General features: G+C 42.2%; 1 protein-coding gene and 1 pseudogene across 1 annotated transcript in view; one reads left to right on the top strand and one right to left on the bottom strand.

Annotated features, from left to right (window-relative positions):
• MTMR8 (myotubularin related protein 8) overlaps positions 1–18,091 on the bottom strand; it is a 121,126-nt gene extending 103,035 nt beyond the window's left edge. Inside the window, 1 exon segment of the mRNA XM_033200985.1 lies at positions 17,921–18,091. Within this exon segment, the coding sequence (XP_033056876.1) occupies positions 17,921–17,944 (24 nt within the window). The 5' untranslated portion in view covers positions 17,945–18,091.
• LOC117077321 lies at positions 322–1,275 on the top strand (annotated as a pseudogene).
• Positions 18,092–18,438: the final 347 nt, after the last annotated feature.

Genomic DNA, 18,438 nt, shown 5'->3' with positions numbered 1-18,438 from the left:
GCAAAACCCATCTCTACAAAAATTAGCCAGGCATGGTGGTGGGTGCCTGTAGTCCCAGCTAATCAGGAGACTGAGGAGGTGGAAGGATTGCCTGAGCATGGGAGGCAGAGACTACAGTGAGCGGAGAGCACACTAATGCACTCCACCCTGGGTGACAGAGAGAGACTGTCTCAATAGAAAAAAAAAAAAAGTAAAGGAATGGAGAAAGATATACCATGCTTACACTAATCAAAAGAAGTTGAGCCTTTCCGCGCTACCTACAGAGGGGTCCATACAGCGTTGTTCTGGATTCCCGTTGTAACTTAAAAGGAAACTTTCACAATGTCCAGAGCCCTTGATGTCCTGCAAATGAAGGAGGAGGATGTCCTTAAGTTCCTTGCAGCAGGAACCCACTTAGATGGCACCAATCTTGACTTTCAGATGGAACAGTACATCTATAAAAGGAAAAGTGATGGCCTCTACATAATAAATCTGAAGAAGACCTGAGAGAAGCTTCTGTTGGCGGCTCGTGCCATTATTGCCATTGAAAACCCTGCTGATGTCAGTGTTATATCCTCCAGGAATACTGGCCAGAGGGCCGTGCTGAAGTTTGCTGCTGCCACTGGAGCCACTCCAATTGCTGACCACCTCACTCCTGGAACCTTCACTAACCAGATGCAGGCAGCCTTCTGGGAGCCACGGCTTCTTGTGGTTACTGACTACAGGGCTGACCACCAGCCTCTCACAGAGGCATCTTATGTTAACCTACCTACCACTGCTCTGTGTAAGAGAGATTCTCCTTTGCGCTATGTGGACATTGCCATCCCATGCAACAAGGGAGCTCACTCAGTGGGTTTGCTGTGGTGGATGCTGGCTCGGGAAGTTCTGTACATGTGTAGTACCATTTCCCGTGAACACCTGTGGGAGGTCATGCCTGATCTCTACTTCTACAGAGATCCTGAAGAGATTGAAAAAGAAGAGCAGGCTGCTGCTGAAAAGGCAGTGACCAAGGAGGAATTTCAGGGTATATGGACTGCTCCAGCTCCTGAGTTCACCACTACTCAGCCTGAGGTTGCAGACTGGTCTGAAGGTATGCAGGTGCCCTCTGTGCCTATTCAGCAGTTCCCTACTGAAGACTGGAGTGCTTAGCCTGCCACGGAAGACTGGTCTGCAGCTCCCACTGCTCAGGCCACTGAATGGGTAGGAGCAACCACTGAATGGTCTTAAGCTGTTCTTGCACGAGCTCTTAAGCAACATGGAAAATGGCTGATGGAAAATAAACATCAGTTTCTAAAAAAAAAAAAAAAAGAAGAAGTTGAAGTACATATATTAATACAAGACATAAAAGACCTCAGAGCAAGGAAAGTTATCAGGAATGAAGAGAGGTAGAATAGTCCGAATGCTGGTGTCCCTCAAAAATTCATATGTTGAAATCTAACTCCTGCCAATGCAATAGTATTAACAGGTGGGGTATTTAGGTGGTGATGAGCTCATGAGAGTTCTCTCCTCATAAATGGGATTAGTGCTCTTATGAAAGAGGCTTAAAGGAGCCTGTTTGCCCCTTCTGCCATGTGAGAAGGCAGCAAAAAGACCACTGTCTATAAGCCAGGAAGTAGGACTTCACGAGATACCAAATCTACATGCATCTTATCTTGGACTTCACATCCTCCAGAACTGTGAGCAATAAATTCTATTGTTTCACTGAGTGATATGGTTTGACTCTGTCCCCACCGAAATCTCATGTTGAATTGTAATACTCGGTGTTGGAGGACAGCCTGGTGGGAGGTGACTGGATCGTAAGGGTGGACTTCCCCCTTGCTGTTCTCATGATAGTGAGTGAGTTCTCACACGATCTGGTTGTTTAAAAGTGTGTAGCACTTCCCCTTCACTCTTTCCTGTTCCGCCATGTGAAGATGTGCCTACTTCCCCTTTGCTTCCACCATTATTGTAAGTTTCCTGAGGCTTCTCCAGCCATGCTTCCTGTACAGCCTGCAGAGCTGTGAGTCAATTAAATCTCTTTTCTTCATAAATTACCCAGTCTCAGGTAGTTCCTTATAGCAATGCAAGAACAGACTAATACAGAAAATTGGTACCAGAAAAGAGGAACATTGCTAAAAAGATAACTGAAAATGTGGAAGCAGCTTTGAAACTGGGTAATAGGCTTTGGGTGGAAAAGTTTGGAGGGCTCACAAGAAGACAGGAAGATAAAAATTTGGAACTTCCTAGAGTTGTTGAATGGTTGTGACCAAAATGTTGATAGTGATATGGACAATAAAGTCCAGGCTGAGGTGGTCTCGGATGGAGATGAAGAACATACTGGGAACTGGAGTAAAAGTCACTCTTACTATGCTTTAGCAGAGACTAGCGGCATTGTGCCCCTGATCCAGGAATCTGTGGAACTCTGAACTTGAGAGTGATGACTGAGGGTATCTAGAGGAAGAAATTTCTAAGCAGGAAAGTGTTGAAGATGTGCTCTGGCTGCCTCTAATAGCATATTCTCATGTATGTGAGCAAAAAGATAATCTGAAACTCTAACTTATATTTAAAAGGGAAGCACAGCATAAAAGCTTAGAAAACTTGCAGCCTGGTCATGTGGTAGAAAAGAAAACCCATTTTCAGGGGAGGAATTCAAACTGGATGCAGAAATTTGCATAAGTAAAGAAGAGCCAGATGTTAATAGCCAAAACAATGGAGAAAATACCTCAAAGGCATTTCAGAGACCTTCACAGCAGCCCCTCCCATCACAGGTCCGGAGGCCCAGGAGTGAATCAAGATTTTGTGGTCTGGGCCCAGGGCCCTGCTGCCCTGTGCAACCTGGGGACACTACTGTGTCCCAGCCACTCCAGCTCTAGCCATGGCTAAAATGATCCCAGATATGTCTCAGGATGCTGCTCCAGAGACTGCAAGCTACAAGCCTTGGCAGCTTCCACATAGTGTTAAGCCTGCAGGTGCTCAGAGGGCAAGAGATAAGGCCTAGCAGCCTCCACCTAGATTTCAGAGGATGTATGGAGATGCCTGGATGTCCGGGCAAAAGTCTGCTGCGGAGCCAGACCCTTCATGAAGAACCTCTACTAGGGTAGTGTGGAGGGGAAATGTGGGATTGGAGTCCTCACAAAGAGTCTCCACTGGGGCACTGCCTAGCGGAGCTGTGAGAGGAAGGCCACCATCCTCCAGACTCTAGAATGGTAGATCCACCCACAGCTTGCACTGTGCACCTGCAAAAGCTGCAAGCACTCTACACCAGTCTGTGAAAGCAGCCAAGGGGGCTGTACCCTGCAGAGCCACAATGCAAAGATGCCCAAGGTCTTCTGAACCCACCCCTTGCATCACTGTGGCCTGCATGTGAGAAATAGAGTCAAAGGAGATTATATTGGACCTTTAATATTTAATGACTACCCTGCTGGGTTTCAAACTTGCATGGAGACTGTAGCCTCTTTGTTTTGGTGAGTATATCTCCTTTGGAATGGGAGTAATTACCCAATGCCTGTACCTCCATTGTATCTTGGAAGCAACTAACTTGCTTTTTTATTTTACAGGCTCATAAGTACAAGAGATATGTCTTATCTCAGATGAGCCTCTGGACCTGAACTTTTGAATTAATGCTAGAATGAGGTAAGACTCTGGGGAACTGTTAAAAAGCCATGATTGTGTTTTGAAATGTGAGAAGGACATAAGATTTGGGATGGGCCAGGGTGGAATGATATGGTTTGGCTCTGTGTCCCCACCCAAATATCATGTCGAATTGTAATCCCCAATGTTGGAAGAAGGGCCTGGTGAGAGTAATTGGATCATGGGAGCAGACTTCCCCCTTGCTGTTCTCATGAAGTGAGTTCTCATGAGATCTCATTGTTTAAAAGTGTGTAGCACTTCTCCTTTGCTTCTCTCCTATTCTGCCATGTGAAGATGTGCTTGCTTCCCCTTCATCTTCTGCCATGATTGTAAATTTCCTGAGTCCTTCCCAGCCATGCTTCTTGTACAGTCTGTGGATCTGTGAGTCAATTAAACTTCTTTTCTTCATAAATTACCCAGTCTCAAGTAGTTCCTTACAGCAATGTGAGAAAAAACTAATACACTAAATCTATAGTATTTTTGTTATAGCAGCCTGAACAGACTAAAATAACAAGAATTATATAAAAATAGAGGGGTCAATTCTCTAAGAACATATTTTTTATTATGATCATGGCTCACTGCAGCCTCAACCTACTGGACTCAAGTGATCCTCCAATCTCAACCTCCCAAGTAGCTGGGATTACAGGCATGGATCACCATGCCAAGGTAATTTTTTAACTTTTTGTAGAGAAGAGTTCTTACTATGTTTCCCAGGCTGTTCTCAAACTTCTGGCCTCAAACGATCCCCCTGCCTTGGCCTCCCAAAATGCTAGGGTCTCAGGCATGAGCCACTGTGCCCAGCCTGACACGTGAATGTAACAACGCAGTTCTAAATAACACATGGATCAAACAAGTTGCAAGAAAAATGTTTTTAAAACATTTCAAAGTAAAAGAAAACACACCTTAAAAAAATTTGAAGAATATAGCAAAAGCAGTGCTTAGAAGAACATCTATAGCACTGAATGCATGTATTAGAACAAAGAAAAATCTAAAGTCAATAATCTAAGCTTCTACTTCAGAAAACTAAAAAATACAAGAGCAAATTTAATCCAAAGTAAACTTCTGAAATATTACAGAGTAGAAATCAATGAAATTGATAACAGGAAATCAATAGAGAAAATCAACAAAACCCAAAGCTGGCTCTTTGAAAAGATCAAGAAATTGGTAAGATGCTAGCCAGGCTACCTGAGAAAGAGAGTGAAGACACAAATAACATCAGAAATGAAAGAGGGGTCATCACTACTGATCCCATGTACATTAAAAGGATAATCAAACAATATTATAAATAACTATATGTCCGGAAATTTGATAATCTAGGTGAAATGGACCAATATATCAAAAGACACAGTCTACCAAAACTCATACAAGGAGAAACAGATCATCTCAGTGGTCCATATCTATTAGAGAAACAAAATCCAAAATTAGTAATCTTCTAAAACAGAAAGGTTTAGGTCCAGATGGTTTCACTGGTGAATTTCACCAAACAATTAAGAAAACAATTATAGCAATTATCTACCATCTCTTCAAAATAGAAGCAGAGAGAATACTTCCTAACTCATTCTATAAGGCCAGCATTACCCTAATTCCAAAACCAGAAAATACATTACTAGAAAGGAAAAGTACAGACTAATATTTTTCATGAATATAGATGCAAATATCCTCAACAAAATAATGGTATATTAGTTAGGTAGGGCTGCCATAACAAAGTACCAGAAACTGGGCAGCTTAAACAAGAGAAATTTACTGCCTCACAGTTCTGAAGTCCAGACAACCAGAATCAAGGTGTCAGCAGAACCGATTTCTTCTGAAAGATGTAAGGGAAGGATCTAATCCAGTCCTTTCCCCTTGGCTTATAGATAGACATCTTCTCCCTCTGTCTTTTCACATCAGCTTCCCAATATGCATGCCTGTGCCCAAATTTCTCCTTATAACCCAGTCACATTGGGTTAGGGCTCACCCTAATGACATCATTTTAACTTGATTACCTCTGTAAAGTCCCCATCTCAAAAAAAGTCATATTCTGAGGTATGGGAGGTTAGGACTTCAACATATGAACTTTTGGGGGGACACAATTCAACCTGTAACAATTAGTAAATTGAATCCAACAATGTATAAAAATAATGAGGCCGGGCGTGGTGGCTCACGCCTGTAATCCCAGCACTTTGGGAGGCCGAGGCAGATGGATCATGAGGTCACGAGATCGAGACCATCCTGGCTAACACAGTGAAACCCCGTCTCTACCAAAAATACAAAAAATTAGCTGGGCATGGTGGTGGGCACCTGTAGTCCCAGCTGCTGGGGAGGCTAAGGCAGGAGAACTGCGTGAACCCGGGAGGCGCAGCTTGCAGTGAGCCGAGATCACACCACTGCACTCCAGCCTGGGTGACACAGCGAGACTCCATCTCAAAATAAATAAATAAATAAACAAATAAATAATAATAATGATACACCACAACCAAGTGGGATTTATTCCAAGTATGTAATGTTGGTTCAACATTTAAAAATCAATTAATGTAATCCATTACATTACAAGCTAAAAAGGAAAAAAATCACAGAGTCATACCACTAGATGCAGAAAAGCATTTGACAAAATCCAATCCTCATTAATGATAAAAACCTCTCAACAAACTAGGAACAGAGGGGCATTTCCTCAACTTGATAAATAGCATCTACACAAAACCTACAGATAACATCAGTGGCTTAGCCTCACAAACACAAACCTCCTTTCAGTTAAAGCAGGGAACTGACTTCACTGCACTGTGCCAGTTTCCCAATTATGCCTGCCACTGAGGTTATTGCAAACACCAAATGAGTATGTGTCTGACTTCACTTTGTAAACCACAAGAGATAATTATTCTAGAACAATGTTACCCAGAAATGCTCACACATTTCAGAGTTCCACTAAATAATTATGTTATGGCTGTAGCAATTAAACTGTGCAGTGACTTAGCCTCACAACACAAACCTTCTTTTGGTTAAACCACTGGTACTACCTGGGCTATATGCCAGGGGAGATTTAAAAAAACATATTCGGGCTCCACCCTCAAAGGTTAACTTAATTGGTCTGAAGTGAGGCATTTAAATTTTTTAAGCTCCATCTATTGTGTAGCCATTGTTGAGAACCACTGAATTAATCCAAACTTCATCTAAATAAAATTTTTATTTGAGAAAAATTAAGGACATGGAAAAATCCATTGATCCGGAATTATTTTAAAAACAACAACAAATTTAGTGCAATGGCTCTCCTGCTTAGCTGAATATGGAGAACTTCAAGAAATACTGATTCTTGGGTCTCACCCCTAGATATTCTAACATAAATGATCTCAAGAGTCTGAAAAAGTCCCCAGGTTATTCTAGTATATAGTCAAGGATGAGAACCACATTCATCCCGTTAATCCTCTTATTTTCCAGGGCTAAGTTCCAAGGTTCACCCTTAAATACAGAAACAACAACAACTATAATAACAAAAGAGAGAAGTTACTATACACCAAGTATTGAGCTTTACATGTCATATTTCATTTTAATCCTTACTACAACACAGTGCAGTTATACGCTTCAAAGAAAAAAGATCTCTTTTGATCACCTGCCCCTAGAATTCTGTCCTGCAAAGTCATTCTTAAAACTGTTTTCCAATTCCAAGAAGTCTTATTTTCATGTACAAGCTAGGAAGGCATTCATTTTCCAGCATAGATCCATCCTTGCTGGAGGCATATAAATACAATTAGATATATAGATAGATATACAATATTTTAACAAAATTATTGGAGGCAGTATTTTATATATTATATAATTTATAATTATATATATAATTCCAAAACCAAAAATCATATATGATATATGTAAAATCAAAATCAGAAATTATGTATATTATTATACATATATAATTTATTATACATAATTTGGCTCATGGTTCTGCAGGCTGTACAGTAAGCGTGATGTTGGCATGTACTCAGCTTCTGGGGAGGCCTCAGGAAACTCACAATCATGGTGGAAGGTGAAGAGGGAGCAGGCACTCACACGTCGAGAGAAGGAGCAAAACGGGGGGAAGGAGCCATACACTTCCAAATGACCAGATTTCATGAGAACTCACTCACTATTATGAGAACAGCACCAAAAGGATGGTACTAAACCACTCATGAGAGACGCACCCCCATCATCCAATCACCTCTTACCACTCCCCACCTCCAACACTGAAGATTATAATTAAACATGAGGTTTGGTGGGGACAGATCCAAACTATATGATTCTGCCCCGGTCCCCCAAATCTAATGTCCTACTCACATTGAAAAATACAACCATACCTTCCCAATCGTTCCCAGAAAATCATAACTCATCCCAGCATTAACTCAAAAGTCCAAAGTCTCATCTGAAACAAGGTAAGTTCCTTCTACTTCTAGCCTGTAAAATCAAAAACAAGTTAGTTACTTCCAAGATACAATGGGGTTATAAGCATTGGGTAAACATTTCCATTCCAAAAGGGAGAAAGCTGCCAAAAGAAAGGAGCTATACGTTTCATGCAAGTACGAAACCCAGCAGGGCAGTCATTAAAACTTAAAACTCCAAAGTAAATAATATCCTTTGACTCCATGTCCCACATCCAGGGTACATTGCTGTGAGGGGCGGACTCTGAAGGCCTTCGGCATCTCTGCCCCTGTGGTTTTGCATTGTTCAGAACCTGCAGCTGCTCTCACAGGTTGTAGGTGAATGCCTCCAGGTTTTTCAGGTGCAGGGTACAAGCTACCAGTGGATCTACTATTCTGTGGTCTAGAAAGTGGTGGCCTCCTTCTCACTGCTCCACCAGGTAGGGCCCCGGTGGAGACTCTGTGTGTGGGCTCCAACCCTACATTTCTCCTCCATACCGCCCTAGTAGAGGTTCTGTGTAAGGGTTCTGCCCCTGTAGCAGGCTTCTGCCTGGGTACCCAGGCATTTTCATACAACCTCTGAAATATAGGCAGAGGCCCCCAAGCTTCCTCTTTTGCAATCTGTGTCCCTGCAGGCCTAATACCATGTGGAAGCCACCAAGGCTTATGGATTGAACCCTCTGGTGCTAGAATCTGAGCTACACCTGGGCCCCTTTGTGCCAAGGCTGGAGCCAGAGTAGCCTGGATTTGAGAACCAATGTCTTAAGGATGCCCAGGGCTGCAGGGCCTTTGGCTTGACCCACAAAACTTTGGGAGGCCTAAGCAGGATTGCTTGGGCCCAGGAGTTCAAGGCCAGCCTGGACAACATAGTGAGACCTCATATCTACAAAAAAAAACAAAAAAATGTTTAAAAATTAGCCATGTGTGGGGCCACGCTCCTGCAGTCCCAGCCACTCAGAAGGCTGTGGTGGGAAGGATCGCTTAAGCCTGGGAAGTTGAGGCTGCAGTGAGACAAGTTCATGCCACTGCACTGCAGCCCAGGTGACAGAGCAAGGCATTGTCTCAGAAAAGGAAAGAAAGAAACTAGGCTTGCCCTTGCTAGACAAAGTGTAGTGTGATTAGATTGAAAGAAAAACAAATCAGTATCAATTGCACAGGGGCTCACTCAATAACACTCAGGAAAAGAAGTCACACTTCAGGGGAAAAAATGGTTAAGGGATGAGTAGTAGTAATTGTAAAAAAACAAAGCATCTTTAGCTTTCCCCTGATTGTCCCAGAGATCCTTATGCAGTCCTGAATGGTAGGAGATGCTCAACAAGAGGAAAAACTGGCCACTCAGAAGAAATTCCCGCTAAGGCCCAGGGCACTACCTACCAAAACGCTACATTATGCAAGTACAAAGAGTGCTGTGTGACGCTTGGAGAACAGTCTTTGAGGAAGCCTGAAGGGAGGGGAAAATTATTGAAATCCAGGCTGGACTTCCTGTATAGTATGTCTCCCCAAGGCAGGAATCCTGTGCCTATTAGTAGGTAGGACCTTCTAGGAGACTTGCAGTTACTCAGACCCTCCCTCTTTCTACTCAAGGGCAGCAGAGCCCCATCTGTTTCTGACACAATGCTATAAGAGGGTTCCTCTACCTGTAGTGCTTTTACCTGGCAGAAACTGAGGTCTCACACAATAAGTGTGTGGGGTTAGGGGTGAGGGGAAGGGAGAAAGAAAAAGAGAGACTGGGGGGAGAAAGAAAAGACAAAAAGGAATGGGAGAGAAGGGGATGCAAGAGAGAAGGTAAAAAGAGAAGGGAGGAGAGAGGAAAGGAGGGAGGAGAGAAGAAAAACGAGAAGAGAGGGAGAGTAAAGAGAAGGAGACAGAGAAAGATGAAAAAAGAGAGAAAAAGGGAGAAAAGAGGCTGACCTTTTTTGGTACAGATTTTAATTCCCAGGCAGGCCACCCAATTGTTTTGTTATTTCTCCACTCCTGAGCTGTAGATAGAGCACTCTGACATTTATAAGATCTTTGCTCTTGGAGAAACTGTGAATCATAATTCATGTTTGTTTGTTTTTCTCATTTCCTTTCTAGGAAGGGAGGAAGAGAGAAATCAGGTGTACTTCAGAGGTCTCTGAATCCATCTACTGTCCTGATTTGCCACAATTATTGGTAACAACTTAGACGCACTGCAACAATAAATAAAAGAAGTGACACCTGGCTCTAGAATACCAACCAGTGTAATGATATTCATCAGTCACACCCATGTCCCAAGTAAGTCCTGCCCCTTGTGTCACTGCCTCCAACAGCAGAGAGCATTCATCATGAAAACAACCGCTGTGTCCTGTATGTATTAAAAAGGACAGGCTTACATGACAAGCCTCTCTAATTTAGGTCTCTTCTTTAAAGTAGTAAGTGAGAAAATATGTAACAGGAGGAAGGAAGGGGAATGGCGGAATACTTTTGTGTCAAGATGTACAAGGTCATTCGGGAAGGGGAACATCACACACTGGGGCCTATCATGGGGAGGGGGGAGGGGGGAGGGATTGCACTGGGGAGTTATACATGATATAAATGATGAATGATGGGTGCTGACGAGTTGATGGGTGCAGCACACCAACATGGCACAAGTATACATATGTAACAAACCTGCATGTTATGCACATGTACCCTAGAACTTAAAGTATAATAAAAATAAATAAATAAAAAGAAGATTTTTAAAAATTGAATATGGAGAAAGCTATCTTTCAGTGGTGAAAAGTATAAGCAGAGATATGGTAACTCTAAGACTTCATTGGAAAAATCTCTCAGAGCAATTATTATGATAAAACCATCAGAGGAAATAAGGATGTGTGCTTAAGTGTCATATATCCAAGATGTACTCCAAAGCTAAATAAAAAGGAAATATTTAAAGTTAAAAAAAAAAAATACAATCCAGAATAGCCTTGAACTTATGCCTCTCCACACCCTACTTCTCCGTGTCCCTCCAACTAAAGCAAATTTCAGTCTTGGAAAGGAATCCTGCATCTTGTGGTCCCCCATCTATTATTTTTAATGCTGAAAGCACTCAAGAGTTAGAATGAACCTTCCAGATTGATACCAGCATTCTTAAGGCATTTTCTATGAATCCTAGTTCCACAGGATGTTAACAGGCACGTACACACATGCATACACACAGTTCTGTGGTCAGCATAGGGGAACACTGGGTGACAAACACAAGCAGGTTTATTGCAGGGCTTCTCAGAGTCTGTAATAGGTGAACATTCACTATGAATCTCCACAGTGTTTGTTGTGTTAATATATTTTACCTTACAATCATTTTTTAAAACAAATTATCTTGTGGGACTAGTGTTCATCAGGAACATAGTTTAGGAAATGCTAATATACCCACTCAGCTCATTTTATTGAAGCACTATAGTACATGGGTAAAGAGCACAAACTTGGGTCACAGACTGTTTGGCTTCACATTTCCAGCTCTGGGCAAGTTGCTTAAGCTTTCTGGATGCTTTCTTTATATTTAAAATGAGGATAACAGTATTGTTGCAAGGGTTAAATTAGTATATAAATACGTAGTATTTATGTAAAGCACTTAGAATAGTACCTGGCACATAGCAATTGCCCTATAAATGTTAAATATTATTTTACTGATGAAGAAAGTGAAGCCTAGAGAGGTAAAAAGGCAGTCTAAGGTCACATAGCATGTCAGTATCAGAATTGGGGCCAGAATTCACGTCTCCTAACTCTCTGTCTAGTATTGGGTCTCGAATGATGAAAATGTCTTTAGAATTTAGCAAAAAAATCTCTCTAAACCACTTAAGTATTTTACCACAAAAACCAGAAAATGATATCTAAAAAGACACAACCCTAAAACAAATCCCAGTGGTTTCTAGGAGTAACTGCTTAGTTGGGGTTTCCCAAGTACAAAGTGAGTTTGAACGAGTGGGTTTTGGTAGCAAGGAAAATTATTCCAATGCCTACAAAACAGTGTCTAAAATTCCAGACCACTGCCACCAGGGCTTCCTAGGTAGCCTCTTCCCTTGCAATGTAGTACCAAGAGTCTTTCTGGATGCTCAGGCAAATCTCCCTGAGACAGGCTGATCTTTGAGACCTCCCACAACTAATGTATACTAAAGCCTCTACTATTGTTTGGCTCTGATGGAGGGAGGAAAAAACATACAGTTATAGAGCACTTATAATGTGCCAGGCCCTCATCATACCTTATCTTAATCTTCATCATAGTCCCAACAGACTCAGGGTGTTTAAGTGATTTGCCCAAGAACTCAGAGCTAATAATAATATAGCTTGAATTCAAATCCAGCTTTGTCCATGCTTTTTCCATTATATCACACTATTTCCTAGACTGGAAGGATCACAGTGAAGCCAACTGGATTTACAATTTTGGGAACTGGAAGGGGAGCACAATTCTCACCTCTAGAAATCTCATTTCTTTCATAATGAAAACACTTCTTTACCCAGTTTTATCTTTCTTTATTTTGACCCTGCCTCTTGTCTAAATGCATTTCAGGTTGTTTATAATAAAAGACAGATCTACAATTAGGTTATAGAATAGAAAACCAAAGTCATGAAGAGGGGGAGGAAGCAATTATGCTAAGTACAAGGCTAAGGTAGTTAACATGACTGAATATTTGGTCTTAGTTTCCTGGAAGTAAAGGCAAAAAGCATCTACTTTTAAGAAAGCTTCATACAAATTGTAATGTCCTGTGTGGTACTACAAAGTGCTACAAAGTGTTATTAACATACTACAAAGTATTATTATTTTTTATTATTACTACCCAAGATAGCATTCTGTACCCATCTGGCACTCCAATTATTTTGGATGTTGTTTCTGTGATAACTCCACAGTTTATTACAGTCTGAACAAGCTATGCATACAAACAACTAAAAGACAATGCTACCTCTGCTACTTGCTAGATGTTTAACCTTGGATAAAAAACTCTAGCTCTCTGGGACTCAGTTTTCACATCTGTGAAATGAGAGGCTTAGACCATCACAACATGATCCTTATTTATTAATTAACTTATGTATTAGCAGCTTTATTGAACTATAATTTACATACCATAAAATTCACCCGTTTTTGTGAAACAGGGTGTCACTCTGTCGCCTAGGCTGGGGTGAAGAGGCACTATCAGAGCTCATTGCAGCCTCAACCTCCCAGATTTAAGCCATCCCCCACCTCAGCCTCTTGAGTAGCTGAGACCACAGGTGCAAGCCACCACACCCAGCTAATTTTTTTTTTAATTTTTTGTACAGATGGGGTTTCACTATGTCACCCAGGCTGGTCTCAAACTCCTGGGCTCAAGTGATCCTCCCACCTGGGGTTCCCAAAACGTTGAGATTACAGGCTTGAGCCAACCGGGCCCAGTCAAATTCACTCTTTTAAGTATACAATTCAAATAGTTTTAGTAAATTTGGAGTTACACAACCATCATCACAGTGTAATTTTAGAACATTTCCATCATTCCGAAAAGAAACTTCATCCCCATTCCTCATTTAGATAATATTTAAAAGATCCTTTCTAACTTTTCCATTTCTAGACTTATAAAGCTTTAGTAGCTCCTTGGCTATTTACAAGTTCAAATTCCTCAGTGTAACATTCAAGGTCCTTTACAATCTATAAAACCTTCACTGTCTTTTCTTTTACCCATACAAATGTAGAAATTACTTTTTTGTGTTAAAACATTCCTTAATGAGCTAGCAATTATTTATGTGAAGGACAGTCCAGAAAACAGATTTTTGACTAAATTATCCTTGTCCTTGATTAAAGAGATTCATGAATTAAACACATAATGCTATTCTCTAGAGTAGTTACTGAGGTCTAAGAGGCTGTAAACTTGGAAGAGCTTCTCCTGCCTGTCAGGCTGCTCCCATTAGATCACAAGACAGAATGGACATATTTCTCAGTCTCTTTCATTCTTGGATCTTATGCATGGCATCTCATCACCTTACTTAAGAGATCCCAGAGGGCAGTTGCCATATCTATATCCAATTATGTATCCTTAACTCCCAATGTGGGATTCTGCATACAATATTTAATAATGATGATAGTAACTGGTAGCTAAATTAAGCATCTACCATGTGCCAGACACTGTTCTAAGCACTTTACAGATACTAATTTATTTAATTCTTATAACAACCTTGTGAGATAGGTACTATTTTTAACACCGTCTTATAGATGAAGAAACTGAGGCAAGAGAGATTACATATTTGCCAAAATCACAAAGCTAGTTAAGTAGCAGAGTTGAAATTTTATTTCAGACAGTCTGGCTCCAAAGTATGCCCTCTTAAACCACAGCAAATTGTCAAACCAGTTGAAGCTCAATAAATGTTAATTGCATAAAGCCTTATTATTAAGGCTCCATCCCAGGAAAGAAAAGTAATTAAGAATTCTGGGTGCCAACTGACACAGATGTAATGAGGGTAGGGAAAAATACATAGAACAAATTCTGATTCAGACAAGAGAGTCACCAAACTTTAGGGTAGGTCTGAGATGCTCCAAAAATGGTTGTTGAACCCTAAACTATATCTTAGAAAGATAGATCTGTTCTCATACATAGGTGGTGGGAATGTAAAATTGGTAGTGTCTAGCTGAACATGTGCATGTTCTTTTGTTTTGTTTTTTTTTTTTTTTTTTTTTTTTGAGACGGAGTCTCGCTCTGCCGCCCAGGCTGGAGTGCTGTGGCCAGATCTCAGCTCACTGCAAGCTCCGCCTCCCGGTTTCACGCCATTCTCCTGCCTCAGCCTCCCGAGTAGCTGGGACTACAGGCGCTCGCCACCTCGCCCGGCTAATTTTTTATTTTTTTAGTAGAGACGGGGTTTCACCGTGTTAACCAGGATGGTCTCGATCTCCGACCTCGTGATCCGCCCGTCTCAGCCTATGACCCAGAAATTCCTCTCCTATGGCATACACCAACAAAAATATATATTTAAATCTGCCAAAATGTACTACTGGTAAAGGCAGAACTGGAAATTCCCCATCAACAGAAGAATGGATAAATCACATGTGGCATGTTAACAAAACATAATATAGCAATGAGAATGATTTATAACTTCAAAAAATAATATGGATAAATCTTTCAAACAATGTTGAGCAAAAGAAGTCAAACACAAAAGAGACTGTATTAATCCATTTATATTAAGTACAACAAAAGGGTAAAATGAATGTATCCTGTTACAGGTCAGTATAGTGGTTTACCCTTGGGAGGGGTATTGACTGGAAAGGGGCATGAAGCAGACTCCGGGTAATGTTCCTTTTTTTGGGGGGGCAGTTGTTGTTGTTCTTTTTAATCTCAGTAGTGGTTAAACAGGTGTGTCGAGTATATAAGTTTATAGCACAATGAATACTTCCAATCTATACACTTTTATATATGTGTACTGTACTTCAATAAATTCTTTATAGTCTTTCTGAGTAGAGAAAAAGACTCAAGCAAGAGCCAAAAATAAAAGTCACTTTTGTACTTGACATGCACAACTAATGACTGACAAACTCAGTTATCCCTTTGACCTGAGATGGACAAGGCAGATGTTTCTCTCTTTTGTGGAAACAGTGAGTTAACAAAAGGGAGGCCATTTTAATCCCGAGCCATTAATGCAACCCTAATCCTTTCTAAAAACTGAGAAAAAAACGGATTCACAGCAGCATACCACCTGTGGGCACTCACAGCCCTGCCAGGCAACAAAACAAATACTAATTCTGTTTAAAGAATCAAGTCTTCATTTGGAGTTTTTATTTATATTTCAAGACTAAAGACACTATCCATGCAGTACAAATGGATTCTGACCGTGATGCAAATTTAAGTTTTCTTGAGCACGAACCCTATCCCAGCGCCAGTCTGAGCACTCCTATCTTTATTTATTAGGCAAGCATTCCACATCTATGGATCTCAGTTTCCTTATCTGTAACATGGGAATAATAATAGTATCTCCTAATAGGTTAATGTAAGGATTGAAGGCATATTTCATGTAAAATATCTAACACAGGGCCTGCCACATAGTTAAATATTCAATATGTATTAGTTGCTATTATAATTTTCATATGGGCCCATTAATGGTTTCTTCTCCCTTCCAATTTCCATACAGCAAGCCCAGTTTATAGTTTCAATCCTTAACAGGGGAATTTTAATATTTTAACACTCAAGGACAAGGGCAGTTCTGCCTCCCCATCTCCCCCAGTTGTCAAAAGAGAGAAAAAAGGAGTATTCAAGTGAGCTGATTTTGAACTAGAGCTTAGGTGGGTTGGGAGAAAAGGGAGTCTGGACAACAGAAGTTCCTTTCCTTTAATGGTACCACCTTCTTATACCATGTCAGAGCACCTCGTACAAATGACATGATCTGGAAACAAAGGGACACAGAAAAAGGTAAGGCTGGCTGTTACACGGGATGTGGTTATCCTCCACAGACAAAGGCCCTGAAGAGGAGGGAGTCAGAAAAAGAGGTTGAAGGTTGGAGTTTGTGCTTTGCCCATCAGGCAGCATCAAAGTCTTATGCTAAAAAGTGGGCAAAACATTACTAGTTACAAAAACTCTTTCACGCACATCCTCTTATTTAATCCCACAACCATCTCGTGAAGTGAGTCAGGCAAATTTCATTATCGTCATTTGGTAGGTGTATCAGTCCGTTTTCAGGCTGCTGATAAAGACATACCCGAGACTGGGCAATTTATTGCAGGTTTATTGGACTTAACAGTTCCATATGGCTGGGGAAGCCTCACAATTATGGCAGAAGGCAAGGAGGAGCAAGTCACATCTTAGCTGGATGGCAGCAGGCAAAGAGAGAGCCTGTGCAGAGAAACTCCCGTTTTTAAAACCATCAGATCTCATGAGACCCATTCACTATCACAAGAACAGTGCGTGAAAGCCCTGCCCCCATGATTCAACCATCTCCCACCGGGTCCCTCCCACAACACGTGAGAATTATGGAAGCTACAAGATGAGATTTGGGTAGGGACACAGAGAAAAACCCTATCAAAGCTAAGGCTCAGAGAGCTTAAATTTGTCCAAAGTCATTAGTTAGTAGTTGGTGGGGGTGCGGTGGGCAGCACTTTAATTCAAGTCTTCTGGCTTCAAAATCTATGTTCTTTCCATTAAAAACACGCTGGATTTTTTGCCAGGACTTCAATTAGCCTGGGCCACGTGTGTTACGATCAACAGGAAAAAATAACGACAGACTAGCTGTGAACTTTTCACTGTTCCCCAGCCCCAGAGAGGAGAAGGAAGGGAAGCGGATTTGAAACAGAAAGGGGCTGGCGTTGGGAAAGGAGGGAGTAGGATCTGGAAAGATGAGAGGAAAAAGTAGCAGAAGCAACTCTAACTCGGGGCTGGCTAAAAACAGGCGACAACTGGCTAGATAAACCTCTTGGGTTTCTCCTACCGGCTGAGCAGGGCCAGATTCACTCTGCCCCATTCCCCTTCCTTTTCTATTGCTCAGCTTTGGCCGAAGAGATGCTGTAGCCCCACAAACCCTCACAGGCAGCCGTGGAGCTGGGGCGAGAGTAGGGGATCTGGGCAGCCCCTGGGGAAGGTTAGTGGCTGGAGGAGCCAAGAGGATGGTGAAGAAACGCTGGATAAAGGAAGTAACTCTGCAGGAGGCAGTGCCATGTGGGGTATTCGCGAATGGCGGTTACAAGTGCGGCTAGTATAAAAAGCTGAGATAAGGGTGGGTGTGAGGTCAAGGCTAGGGAGGAGCTGGAGTCAGAGGGCCAGAACAGGCGTGCACCGGGCGCGGGGGCGGTGTCGCGTAAGGGAACAGTGGCGCAGACCCCACCTCTTTCATGGCCGCCGACGCCCGCAAGCCGATGCTGAGAAGGGGTGTTTGGTTGAAAAGGGGTGTGGACGGAGAAAGAGAACCCAGGACCTCGCACGGGAAAGACGCGTCAAAAACGGCTGAGAAGGCTGAGGAGGTGTGTCTGGGCTCCCAGGTGAACACCAAGAGGAAGCTCGCAGCTGTCAGCCTCGCTTAACTCTTCTCCTTACCTTGGGTACGGTAATATGATCCATGACCCCAGTTCCCGCCACCGGAAGATCTCAGTGCTACTCCGGATGCCGCAGCCACCGCTCTAGCCGCCCCCTGCCCTAACCCGGGTTTCTACCCCGCCCTCCGGGTCGTGTCGCAAACTCTCGTCACCTGATCCTCGGCGGCAGCTCCTATCGCGACACTTTGACCGTAGCCGTTTCCGCCATCTTGCTTCCTGGCAAGTGCCCTTTTCTTCGGGGAATTGATTATTCTGGTTCAGGTTCAACGTTTGGCCCAGTCTTTAAGTCCCAGATTCGAGTACTGCCACCCTTCTCACACTCCTTGATGCTATAAGGGCTCTGAACACAGATGTCAGTCCTTTACTCTAATATTACAATGATAGCATGCTGCAGTGGTAACACAGGCTGCCCCATGCTGGCAATTGGGTTTCTGAAGAGCTTCCTAGATGTGAGACCTTGGGAAAGTCACCAGAGAATATTTTTTGAAATATGGAAAGGTATATCCTCCTCTCTGTCTC

This window comes from Trachypithecus francoisi, unplaced genomic scaffold, assembly GCF_009764315.1.
Source record: "Trachypithecus francoisi isolate TF-2019V2 unplaced genomic scaffold, Tfra_2.0 Lachesis_group6, whole genome shotgun sequence".
Classification (NCBI taxonomy): domain Eukaryota; kingdom Metazoa; phylum Chordata; class Mammalia; order Primates; family Cercopithecidae; genus Trachypithecus; species Trachypithecus francoisi.
The sequence above is the reverse complement of the archived record's forward strand: the minus strand, read 5'-3'. Positions and strand labels throughout refer to the sequence as shown.